The following is a 12,918-nucleotide window of genomic DNA, read 5'->3' on the forward strand; positions in this document are numbered from 1 at the left end:
GTTCCAGGGGTGCCCCCACGGAGTGCGCCAAGGCCCCACTGCCCTCTGGTGGTCACCTCCTGGAAATGCACCTCAGGGATCCAACCTCCACTGAACTGAGACCACTGGACCCCGCACTGTGCTGACCCTTACACACCTGAGCACTTTCATCCACGCTTTACAGGTGACAGAACCTTCCCGGTTGCCCTTCCTATGAACCAAAATCTAACCGAGGACCGCTAGGTCCCATCTTTGCCTCCCTTCCTGTCACCCTCTGACCCAGCCAAACCGGCCTTTTCTCAGATCCTGGGGTCTTTGTCAGTGCAGCTCCTGATGAGAACATTCAGGAACTCCCTGAAACCTTCTTCCCCTGGTTGACCTCAGCTCGTTCTTTAGTCCTCTCCTAAGACGACTCAGGACAGTCCTCCTTGCCACCCTCCTCCCCCAGTTGCTGGGCCACCTCTCTGAGAGGCTGAAGGCGCCCGAGGGTAGGGAGCGCCCCGCGTTGCTCACTGCTCTGTCTGGTGCCTGGCACACAGTAAGGACCATGCCCGCAGCTGACGGGGAGTCAGCGTTTCTTGTGCCAGCCACTGAGCTAAGTGCCCCCAGGCCACCCTCCTTCCCGAAGTCCTGGTCCCTAGGAAGCAGCCCTCAACTCTATAAAAACTCACACTGATTTATTAGAATATGAAAAAGATCCGGTTTCTTCCGTATGGGCGGCAGAGCCTCAGCAGCTGCGGAGGCTTTGAACCTGGCTGTCCACGTCACCCTTGCGTGGTGAACTCCTGCCCAAAACAGCACTTGCATGGAGAGGAGAGGGACAGAGGGGCACCCACTGCCCAGTCGGCTGGGAAGAGGGACACTCTGACTATTGCACAATCCTGGGGAAGGACAGACACCAACAGGCCTGGGCCTGGCCATGGTGGCAGTGGGGGCAGGAATGTGTGCCTGGGAGCAAAGGCCTCTGGACTTTGTCCTGGGGTCCAGGACTCTGCCCACCCACCTGTCCTGGTGGGGTGGGAGATGCTCGGGGAGGCCTTCTCCCCTAAGGACTGGGCTCCATAGCAAGCTGGGTGCGGTGCACGTAAGAGGTCCAGGGGCCGAGGGGGTGGAGAGGGACGAGAGAAAGAACAGGCCAGCAGGAACTGGGGGTCAGGCCCAAGAGCACAGAAGATGCCGGGGGGCCCAGCATCAGCGAGTTAGAGAATCATGAATTGGAGTCGAAGAAGTCATTTCTAAAATCATAGCCTTGGGGCCACAGTGAAGAGCCCAGGGGACGAACCTGGGGGAGTGTTGGGCAGGCAGGCACAGATGAGGAGGGGTAATTCTCTGGAGGTGAAGGGCTAGAGCTCTGGTAAGCCAGGGGTTTTCAAAATGTTTTAAAAACAGGAATGCCCTCTGTGCAAATTGAATCATACATGGAGTGTTACAAACAAAACAGATAAAAAGGCAGCACTTTCTGGAGCCCCTGACAGTCCCACCCCTGACAGTCGCCCCTGGAGGGTCCAGTGGTCCCCACTGGAGCAGTCTGGAAAGCGAAGTCACATCACTGTCCAAAGCGCCCCAGCTCCGGTCGGAGAAGCTCAGAGATGCCCTCAGCCTGCAGGTCTGAGTAAGACAGGTCAGGGGGGCTGGCCAGGGTGACAGAGTTGGCAGGAGGAGGGTGGGCCTGCCGGGGGCCACTGATCCCCACCCCAGATACCCGGTCCCTCAGTCTTTCTGCTGTTAATGTAGGGCCTGGCCTAGGCCAAGAAAGGTCTTGGCTCCTTCCCTTTCCAGGTGGGACCAAGGCTGAGCCAGAGGCTCTTTGGTTAGGAACTAAGATTGGTTTGAATGAGGAGGTTGATGGAGTAGGGACCAGGCCTCCAAGGGCTGGGAATCTCGAGGCCCTCGGCCGGGTTTGGGAGAGAGCCTGAATTGGGAAGGGGCAGGATCTGCCTCACAGCCCAACAGTTCTGCCAAATGGATTGGGAAGGCAGTTCTGGTGGGAGGGAGGGTGCTTCCCAGGAGGCAGGGGGAAGCCGTGCTGCGGTGGGGGCTGTGGGCCCAGCTGCCATGCGGTCGGGGGAGGGGCAGGGCCAATCCAGGTCAGGAAGGACGAAGGGAGCCCCCAGCTCCCCCAGCAGCCCCTGCTCTGGTGGGAGAGTCTGTGGCAGGACGGGCACTGCCCACTGACCCCAGCGCTACTGCCCCTTGGGGATGAAAGGCTCTCCCTCCCCAGGCTCGGGGTGGGGACCTGGGTCACTGAGGCAGCGCTGTATCCTCTGCGAGCTGGGACTGTCACTGGGCCCAGGGGTGAAGACGTCATCCGTTCCTGGGGAAGAGGGCTCCTTGGTCCGCATCACAATGCCCCCATCATCATCCTCATCCTCCTCTGCCACCCTGGCTGGGTCCCGGTTCAGCCCCAAGACCTTGCCCTTCAGCTCCTCATTCACCAGGTCCACAGACTCGGGCGACTGCGGGGAGGCTGGGTCGATGGTGATAACCGGCAAGTCGGCCTTCGGCTCATAGGCCAGCGGGTCTGGGGACCAAGAGCAAAGGCACAAGCTGGCTTCTGCCCCCAAGCCCTGCCCAGCATGTGCCCCCCCCCTTGGCGTGTGCCAGCAATTCCCACAGAACCTTCCTGTGAGCGTGGCAGTGCCGCCATGTTTCAGGATTACTCCACGGGGGCCTGGATGAGCCCTGATCAGCAGTTCCTCTTCCCCTCACACTGAGGTCCCAAAGGTAGGACTGCATTCCTCTCCGCGGACCAGGGGCTCCCATAGGTGACCCTCCCCCAGACCAAGAATTAGAGCCCCCTCCTGAGTCACCATCTGCCCCTAGGGCCCAGGCCTGCGAGAAGGTCTGCTACTGTCTCCCCCACATGCTGGATATCCCAATGGTGCAGACCCTTCTTGCCTCCCTGCCAGGCACCAAAGCCCTTCACAGTCCTCCCTGTAAGCCCCACATGGAGCACCTCTGTCCTTGGGGAGGACAGCAGGGCCATGCTTCTGCCCCCTTGGGGGAAGCCCCAACTCCACCTGATGTAGAAGGAGCTCACGGCTTGGGAGGAGGTCAGAGGGAGAAGCCTGTCCACCCCAGTGGCTCTCTGAGGCCCCTTCCTGTTGGAGTCTCATCCTCAGGAGACAGTGGTACCAAGTATCCTGCCTCCAGGCCCCTCTCCGGGCACCCTGTGCCCCGCCTTACCTGAGCCGATGCGGGCCCTCGACATGGTGGGTGAGTCCAGCTTGTGCGCCGGCACCGTCAGGTAGTTGTTGATCTGACAGAGGAAGGGCAGACGGGGGTGAGCACGGGCAGCCCTTCGGGATGGTGCCCGAGGCTGGTGGTCACCCCCCGCCCCCAGCATGTTCGGGGCCCGCGCCCCTCTGGCGGTTCCTCATTAGGCTCGTCGTCTGCGTCTGTCAGTGCCAGCACTGAGGCTTCAGCTCAGGAGTTCCTGAAGGCTCAGCCCAGCCTCTGTCAAGCTGCAGGATCTCTGGAGCAGCCTTAAACGGCCCTGCCTCTCCCACGGCGACCCCGCCCATCTCTCTTCCAGGCCACACTCGCCCCCGATGTCCAGACCCATAAAGTCAGCTCAGGAGTGGACATCTGGACCCCAAATGGCCCGCAGGTATCTCGATGCAATAGGCTGAAACTGAACTCAGATTCTTATCTTCCCTCAAGACCTTGTTCCATCCTCACATCCCCCTACTGAACCACCACTCCCAACAGCCCAGAGCAGAAGGCTAGAGAATGACCTCTTTTCTCTTCCAACAACCCCACCTCAAATGGGTGACCAAGGCTTGCTAGTCCCACTTCCTAAATGTCCCTCGAATGTACCCATTCCTTTCCACCCCCACTCTCCGCCACCACACTAATCCAGGCCACCCCCCCACCCTTTCCCATGTCAGCCCCTTCCTCAGACCGCTTCGTGGCCCTCTGTGCCCTGCGAATAAAGCCCAAAGCCTGACACCATTAACAAGCTTTCTGGAAAGCTGAGCCCTCTCAGTTTCTACCGAGGGCCACGTTCTGTGACCGGGGACACAGCTTGGGCCTTCCTCTGCCCACACTCCCTTCATCCTGGCCCCGTTCCTAAGCTTACCCTGACTGCACCCCCCCCCCCCCCCCCCCAGTTCAGAGTGCTCTGGGCCCCTTGCACTTCCTGTCCTGCCTGGGCCACTGCGTGAGCAGCTCTGCGAAGGAGGGACTGGGCCAATTCACTGCTGGATCCACAGAGGCTACTCTGATGCTCAGCACTTAGAAACCGCTCACAAAAATGTCCCCAAGCAAACGATCGCATGCACGCATGCCTTGTGATGTGTGGCAGGTGCCTTTCCCCTGGGCCTTAGTTTTTCCGCTGGGAGCTGGGAGACGAGGGGGTTGGAGCACGCGGACAGACTCAGATGCCTGAGCATGCGGTAAGCAGGCACTGGCCTCTTTGTTGCCCTGAATGGGGGGGGGGGGAGGCGGGGGAGGACGCAGCTTTCTGGAACCTGTCCTGGGGGCTCAGTCTTCCAAGTAAGCAGAGGCCAGAACAGCTGCAGTGGCTCTCTCACCAAAGGGGCCTGGTGGCAGGGGCACGGGGAGTCCAGGCCCCCCGGGAAGGGCAGGGGCCGGCTCGGCGCCCAGACCCACCTTCTGCTCCAGCTGCCGGGCCTTCTGTCTGCGGAGCAGCATCTGGTTCCAGGCCTCCTCGTAGGGGTCTGCCACCAGCGTGTGCCTGTTGTAGGACCGCAGCTGTGGGGGGACAGCAGCTGTCAGGCCCCAGCAGCTGGGCCGGGGGGGGGGGGGGGGGGGGCGGGGGGGGGCTCTGCGCATGGGTGGGGCAGGGCTGGGGCAGGGCTGGGGCAGGGGCCTCCTCTGCCGTAGGGGCACTGGGCAGGGCGCAGCCCCTCACCCGCTGCCTGGTTTTCTGCAGGTTGTTCCTCAGGATTTTGCGGATCTCCTCCTCCTTGTCCTTGGACAGCGCTGGCAGGATGCGCTCGGCAGGCAGGGACTTGGGGTGGATGTTCCTGGACAACAGGGCACAGGTCAGGTCCCCAACAAGACCGTGACCCTGGGGCCTGCCAGGCTGGGCCAGGAAGTGACCCCGGGGATGGCCTGCGAGTGGGGGGCGGGGGGCGGTCCTCTGCGGCCCCACAGGTCTCTCACCCACCCTGCTTGGACAACAGATGGGCCTGCCCCACCCCCCACCCCTTGCTGCCGGTGGCCTGCCAGGCTGGTGGGAGGGGTCGGAAACTGCCAGTGTCGCCAGTGGCACTCACTGCATGGAGACAGTGGAGACAGCAGAAGGGATCTTGCCCATGCCACCGCTCTCCACCAGCTCAATTGCCTGCTTCATCTCCATCTTGTGGTAGAAGGCAATGAGCTGTGGCTCCTTGGAGCGCTCCCCCGCTATCAGACACTTCTTCACGTATTTCTTGTTAAACCGGTTGAGCCTGGCGGGAGGAGGGAGAAGATGCGTGGAGCCAGCTCCTCAGGGTGGGGAGATGCCCAGGCCCAGGGAGACCCTCACCTGCCCCTCCCCACCCACCTGCCCACCAGGCCTGCCACCTACTTGTCCTTCCAGTGGTGGTGGCCGTAATGGCCACAGATGTCCTCGATGCCTGTCAGAAGGTGGTCCAGGAACTGAAATGGGCCCAGGGCCAGGTCAAGCCTCACTGCTGGGCTCCTTCCCTACCGAGACTTCTGAATGGGCCCCCCCTCCCCCACCCCCGGGCCCCCCCCTCCCCCACCCCCCCACCCCCCCCCCCCCGCCCGCCCCGCCGTGCAGCTCTGCTCAGCCCAGACTTGCAGTTCCAGGAGCAGCCAGGAGGTGGCACCAACATCTCACTCATCCTGAACCCACGGCCCCTCAAACCCTCTGCGGAGGCCCGGCTGAGCCCCCTTCCCTGAATCCACCTGTGCCCAATGCCTGGGATTGGTTCCTACTAGAGGTAGAGATGGCATGACACCCCCTCCTAGGGCTCCTGGTTGCCCACACCACACCGGCCTATGAGCACCATCTGGTGACCTCAAGGGGCTGAAGGCCCACCCGGCACTGGGATAAGGGAGGAGGGGGCCGAGCGAAGCAACGGATGTGAGGCCTAGCTGCTCCCCAGCTCCCTGAGCCTTCTCCTGCAACCAAGGGCCCAGGCCCAGTTTCCAGTACCTGTGTGTGGATCTCCTCGTTGATAGAGCGCTTGGTTTCTTGCTTTTTCTTCACAGCCAACAGGTCTACCAGGGGCCGAATGGTCATGCCCTGGGGGGCAGGTGGGCGTCAGGCACTCTAGGTCTGCTACCCTGGCAGGGAGGCCACGGAGCCTCCCCCCTCCCCCGCACCCCTCAGAGCCCCTGAAGCTGGGATGCCCTCTGCTCTGAGGTCCCCACTCTCCCAACCTCCATGTCAGCCCTTGTACAAGGCAGGTCCTTAAGGCCTGCTTCCTCCTGAAGATACAGCCCCTCCAGGTGAATGACTCACACATCGGTCATCTAGCCTGGGCGAGGGGTCAGAGGGCCTGGGTTCAAATGTGGGCTCCACCACAAACGTGCTTTGCAACCCCAAAGAAGTCAGGCCTGGCTGATAGGGAAAACCACTTCACAGGACTGCAACCACCCAGCCTAGTAACAACAGTAACAGCTAATTTCATTGCATGCGTGCCCTGTGCCGGAGCCAGGGGTGATGTACTAGGTATTAGCTCTTGAATGCCCACACTGACCCTGAGAGGTAGGTTCTTCCATTGTCCCCATCTTACAGATGAGAGGTTAAGTAACTTTCTAAGGTCTTACAGAAGTAGTAGTAAAGCTGGATTCAAACCCAGGCAAGGAGGCCCCTCCCTCAATGCTGACGTCACTGAAAATGGGCTTGGTAAGCCATTCGTGTATACAACTGCCAAGTCAAGGTGATAAAATATTTCTGACGATGGGAACAGAGCAAAAGGGCAAAAGAGGCAGCCCCCCATCCTTAGAAGGGACAGAAGGTGAGTCTGGCCCCAGGAGGATGCCTCCACATGTTTTTCTCCTGAGAAGGCAATGCTGTTTCCCATCTAAAGCTTTGCCAAGATTTGCGCCTAGAAGAGACAGAAGGGATAGAGAAATGGAGGCCTGGACAGACTGTTTCTCACTTGCCCAAAGTCACAGGTCAGGTAGGTGGAGCACTGACACCATCCAGGCTGGGTTTCCCTGGGGATTCTGAGCGGTGTGGGGGACTCTCAGCTAAGCCAGGGTCATTTAAATGCACAGAGATCACTGCCCAGCAGCTGGAAGGACTCCAGGATCATCTAGGCCGGTGCCTTCCCTTCGCAGATGGGGAACAGAGACCCAGAAACGGGAGGAGGGTCTTTCCCAGGGTCACACAAGAGCAGCAGAGCTTGGGCTGACTCCAGACCTCCTACTGCCCAGTTCAGCAACCTTTCCAGCTTCCCCCTCCTTTTGTGCTATTATTCCCATTTCACAGGCATAGAAACTGAGATCCTGAGACATTAAATCATTTCCCTGAAGCCCTGTACTTAGCACCACGGGCCTGCTGACTGCGCCCACTTCTCTCAACGCTGTCTGGATTTCTAAGTTAGGCAGTGTTCTGACTGGTTGCTCGTTATCACAACTTCCCCTTCACAATTAAGGAAACTGAGGACCAGAAAAGGGGAGCAGCTGGCCCAAGACTGCATAGCCAGTTATCGCTGGACTAGAACCCACGGCCCCCTTGCGGGTTGTGTGCTTCCTCTTTCCACTGGCAGAGTCAGGGTCCCCAGGCAGGGCTGCTCTGCCCCGTCCAGCACCTGCACAAAGACAGTGAAGAAGATGACCGTGATGATGGCAGTGAGAAACAGGTCACACATGGGGAAGTGCTTCTTGTCCAGGAGGTAGCCCAGGGAGAAGGCGATGGCCCCTCGCAGGCCCCCATAAGCGATGATGAACTGGTCCTTGGGGGTTAGCTTCACGATTCGGAACTTGTTGATGAACCAGGTCAGGCCCAGCACCCCTGCCAGGAAGGGCAAGAAGAGCGTCAAGCTGTCCCCAGCCCCTTCTGGCTTCTGTACCCGCAACTGCTCTGCCTGGAGGCAGCCCCTGCTAGTACGCCTGCCCAGCACACTCATTTCCTGGGTCCCTCAGCCAAGAGCTGAGGGGATCCTTCAGGGCCGCCCCCCGCAACCTGGATGTGCTCTAGAGACATCACCGAGGCCTCCAGTGGCTGGAAGCCAGAAGGGGGCTGGGGAAGAGCTGAAACAAGACTGGCCACAAGTGGATATCTATCCATTATGATGGGTCCATGGGATCTACTTTTCCGCATGCTTCAAATTTTCCATAATAAAAAGGTTTTTTTTAAATGCAGAGACAGGGATTCAACCTCAACCCACAGAACCGGAATCTCTGAAGGATGAGGCCCAGGACTAAAGGGATTTTAAAACAGTGTACGAAGTAGAGGTGATAGCCAGCCAGGCTCAGGGACCACAGACTCACTCTCGGAGAGGAGGAGAGTGAGATCCAGAGGGGTAAGTGACACAGTCACTGAGGTGAGGTATGTCTGGAAAGCATAAGCAGAACCCAAGGACCCGAGGCCTGGTCCCTGTGTGTGGCCCAGGGCCGGCAGCATAGACGGGTCTGCAAGCGCTCAAGTCATCTGCGCCAGAGACAACGCAGAGAACATTCACAGACCGGGCTCTGTGGTCCCAGGGTCCCTGAGGCCCCTCGGTTCTCATACACCATGACTGTCTTCCCAGAGATCACAGACTCCCTGTGAGCCATCACAAGACCCATCACAGCCTCAGCATTGCAGAGAGGGGCAGGGAAGCTGCTGTCCGCCGCTGAGCTGGGAGTGGCCAGCAGCCGACCCGGCCAGGCCCCTTCACACGAGGCACCCACCCCCTCCCCCCCAGCCCGGTTCCTGCCTCCACGTCACACGCACACGCGCGCACGCACACACCTCTACCCGGCTCCAGCCCGGGACCTCACCCAGCACTCTGGCGATGAGGCAGAAGAGCAGGGTGCTGATGACAAAGGTCCAGTTCCAGTGGTGGGAGCCGGCCACAGTGGAGACGCCAAGGAAGATGAAAATGAGGGTCTCACTGACGCTGCTCCACATCTTCAGGAAATATTTGATGGTCGTGTGGGACTTGTGGGAGATGTTGGCCTCCACGTAGGGGCGCATCACCACTCCCGAGGCGATGAGTCTGGGGTCACGAAAGAGCAGAGTTCGGGGTTCAGAGGAGCTGCACCTTCCCAGAGCCCCTCCACTGCCGGGGAGGCAGACAGGGGCCCATGTCCTGAGCCCCCCGACAGGTCAGAACCCACGGCAGGCTTTACACGACTCTTCCAGCTCTGTCCTCTCACTCAACCCTCCCAGGCGTGGGCACGTTTTTGCATTTTTCAGATGAGGGATCTGGGAGGTAGAGAGACAGATGCCTGTCCACTGTCACCCTGCCAGTGAGCGGCAGAGCTAAGATGCAAACTAAGGTCTGCCCAACTCTAAAGTCCATGCCTCCCCCCAAGGCCATGCCGCCTCTCCATCTAACAGGAGTCAGTCACACACGTCCATGGCCTTGGTTTATTCCCCTGGAGCACGGTGTCGCTAACACATGGAGGTTCCCATAGGGAGCTCTCTTCCAAGCAGCTGCCCCAGCCCTCCCTGCCTGGCATCCATCCAGGCTCTGCTCCTGCTGGCCCGGCCTCCTCAAGGTTACCCCGAATCCCCCAATCTGGCCTGGCCTCTGCACTTCCAATATCTTCCCCTACTGGGCAAAACTTTGCACCTCACTGCCTCTCCACATTCCCTGGATTTCAACACCCAGCTGAGGCCTCAGGACCTTCAGGACTCTTCATGGCAATGGAGGCCCCAGGCCTTCTTCCTGGGGCTGTGGAAGGGCACAGTGAATGCGAGAGCCTGTCGCCAGCTACAGCCAAGGAACTCCCTTTGAGGCAAAGGGAAGAAGTAGCAGGGCTGAGGCTTTCTAGAACTTTAAACTCAGTGCTTCCAGGGGCAGTCCCAGGAACTGGAGCCTGGTGCAGGAGTCTCATCCCAGGGCTGGAGGCTGGGCCTTGGGGAACCCCCTCGTGACCCCACAAGCACAGGGAATCCAGGTTGGCGGCCTACCCCATGCTGCACCCAGACTCACGCCATGATGCCCGACAGGTGGAAGAGCTCAGCCGACAGGTAGGCCATGTAGCTATAGAGGAAGACGAACAGTGGCTCGATGACGCGAATGTGGGCCGTGAATCGGGAAGTGAAGGCTGCAATGACCCCGTAGACCACGCCTACAAACACCCCGCCCAGGGACACCACGAAGAAGCTCAGGAAGCCGAGGACGATGTCCACAATGCCCACTCGGTCATAGTTGGCAAACTCCTCAAAGAGGTGATACAGGACCTGGGGGGAGTGGTGTCGGCTGGTCGGCAGGAGGGCATGGCCCTGGACCCCTCCCCCAGCTCCCTGGGGTCCACCTAGAGTGATCGCATGCCCTCCACTGAGGCCACATGGCTACAAGAGGAGGCCACATGATAGCAGAAAAACCCTAGTGCCAAGCAGGTGGTCAAAACCACTGGCCCAGGGGCCAGAGGACCTTGCTTCAGGCCTGCAGCGTGCTGTGCTGATGAAGAGCACACACTCTGAAGCCAAACTAGCTGGGCTGGAATTGTGACTCTGCTGTTCCCCAGCTGTACACTTGGGGCAAATGACTCCAGCTCCCCGCGCTTCACTTCTCCTCACCCTAAAATGGGATAACAGTACCAACCGTATAGGGCTACTGCGAGGATTAAAACTAGTTCATAAAGGCAAAGGACCCAGAACCATGCTCATCGCGGTGCCAGCTACCACTCGCGCTAGTAGGTGGCCTCTCTCACGGTTTGGCCTTGGGCAGACTGTGTCCCTGTCTGGATCTCAGTCTCTCCTTCAGCGCAAAGCAGAGAAAGTTCAGACAACGAACTAGAACAGGACTTCTTAGCCTCTGGAAATTTCTGAAAATATACACAGCGAGGCCATACCCTACTTGGATTCTCGGGAGGTGGGGCCCAGAAATCTCTGTTCAACAAGCTCTCCAGGTGGTTACCATGAACAGCCAAGTTCAGATGCTAAGGCACGAGGGGCTTTCTAAGGCTCCCCCCCACCCCCCACCCCACCCCACCCAGACTGGGAAATACAGCGTCACTGTAGTGCTAGCGTCAGACGTTGAAGTGGCACATCACATACTATAAAGCCCTTGGACAGTGGCTATCCTGTTCAACACACAACAGCCTCATGAGGTCGGCGAGCAAGGATGCCTGTTCCTCCCCTAAAGAAGCTCAGAGTGGTGGAGCGACTTGACAAAGGGCCCCCAGCCCCCAGCAGCAACACCAGGCCCAGAACTTATTCCCTACAGCAGGGGGTAGGCCCTCCTGGATGGGGGCAGCGTTGAGGTTCTGCCTGCACTTAGGTGCTGGCTCCCTGGCTACTGGGCCTACTCCTAGACAGCTTGCCAGGAAACCGGCTGGGGACTTCCCAGGCCTGGGGTGCTGAAAGGGAAGAGGACCTGAGAATTGCTGAGAAGGAACTCCCCAAAGCCCTCAGGCCCTAAAGGCAAGGAGGCGTGGGCAGGAGAAGTGACTTGAGACCATGCAGCTCAGGGGCTGCCTTCAGCTTTAATGTCAGGAAACAGGGCACTCACTCTCATGCCCAGAGCTCTAGAAAGGGCCTGACGTGGGCCAAGCAAGACAGGGAGATACCAAGCACTGGCCCGTCCCCAGTGTTTGCCTGGGCCATCGCTGTCTGAGAGACGGGGCAGGGATCCAGCAGTGGACAACAGGTGTGTTCTCAGCCCTAGGCCACCTACACTCACTCCTGGCCTGAGGAGATTCATGGGTCCCCAGGGTCTACCCCCTGGACCAATAGGGCAGGTAGAGAGGGCAAGGTCCTCCTTTCCCACCTGGCTGTACTGTCAACGGGAGTAGAGAGGCAGCGTGACACAGTGGTGAGTGTGGGGGCTCTGGACTCCCACCGTGTAGGTGTGAAGCCCAGCTACATCACTTACCATCACTTACCAGCTAAAATGACCCTGGATCAGTTCCTCAACCTGTATCAGTAGCTCAGTTTCCTCACTTGGAAAAACGGGATAATTACAGTGCCAACCTCATGGAGTTTCTGTGCACGTTAGATGAGGCAATATTCAGACTGGAAGTGCTCAGACAGGAAGTGAGCACGAGCAATTCCTACCAGCACTACCACCACCTGGGGAGGCATGGCCATAGGCCCAAGTTGGCCAGGCTGAGGTACCCACTTGACATAACCACAGCCCCACTGCTCCCCAGGAGTGCCAACCTGAACCCCATGACCCAGATCCAACTGGGGAGGGCTCTGTCTGTGGTACCCACTAGTGTGACCCCTGTAAGAACCCTGGGAGGATGACGGGCCGGGTACCACAATCCTTGTTACAGATGGAGAAACTGAGGCAAGAGCTGGTGCTAGAAGGACCAGTACCGAGGCCTGCTTGCTTAGATCAGGCTGCTGCTCTCCCAGCCCCACAAGGACCCAAAGAAAGCAGCAGGGGAGGAAGAGGAAGAGGAGAGGAAGCTGAGGCTGCCTGCGGCAAGCCGACCGCCACTACTTTGTCTCTTTGAAGTGCGGCTTCCGGAGGGACTGGGGGTGGGTGAAGAGGGGGTGCGTGTGTGAGCATGCATTCCATGCACACATGTCCTTGTGTTTTCCTACTCTCTGAGGGGTCCAACGAGGAGGAGAATGGGGGTGTTTTCACAACACGACTGAGTGTGCACATACACGTACCCGTTTCCTGAGGAAACTGGCTGGGAGGAAAGGCATGTGTCAGCACAGGCGGCGTGGCCGGGTGCAGACTGCACTGGGGGCGTCTGTCCTTACTGGCCCCCGGGAGGAAAGCACCACCCGCTCGGCCACTTTGCAGCTATCGAGGAAGCCCAGAGAGGTACAGTCACTTGCCTAAGATCACATAATAAGCGAGTGGCCAACCTCAGGCCTATCCATTTTATTTATCACTTTCT

At 59.2% G+C, this 12,918-nt stretch overlaps 1 protein-coding gene across 2 annotated transcripts in view; it reads right to left on the bottom strand.

Annotated features, from left to right (window-relative positions):
- Positions 1-638: 638 nt before the first annotated feature.
- The window catches only part of SLC9A1 (solute carrier family 9 member A1), a 49,347-nt gene continuing 37,067 nt past the window's right edge, over positions 639-12,918 (bottom strand). For both annotated transcript variants that reach the window (XM_027619888.1, XM_027619896.1), the window contains exons 3-12: positions 10,050-10,300; positions 8,890-9,107; positions 7,716-7,918; positions 6,110-6,199; positions 5,516-5,586; positions 5,223-5,396; positions 4,856-4,970; positions 4,594-4,695; positions 3,166-3,238; positions 639-2,500 (exon numbers count right to left, since the gene is read on the bottom strand). In XM_027619888.1, the coding sequence (XP_027475689.1) occupies positions 2,163-2,500; positions 3,166-3,238; positions 4,594-4,695; positions 4,856-4,970; positions 5,223-5,396; positions 5,516-5,586; positions 6,110-6,199; positions 7,716-7,918; positions 8,890-9,107; positions 10,050-10,300 (1,635 nt within the window). In that variant the 3' untranslated portion in view covers positions 639-2,162. The remainder of the gene's footprint in view (positions 2,501-3,165; positions 3,239-4,593; positions 4,696-4,855; positions 4,971-5,222; positions 5,397-5,515; positions 5,587-6,109; positions 6,200-7,715; positions 7,919-8,889; positions 9,108-10,049; positions 10,301-12,918) is intronic.

This window comes from Zalophus californianus, chromosome 4, assembly GCF_009762305.2.
Source record: "Zalophus californianus isolate mZalCal1 chromosome 4, mZalCal1.pri.v2, whole genome shotgun sequence".
Lineage (NCBI taxonomy): Eukaryota > Metazoa > Chordata > Mammalia > Carnivora > Otariidae > Zalophus > Zalophus californianus.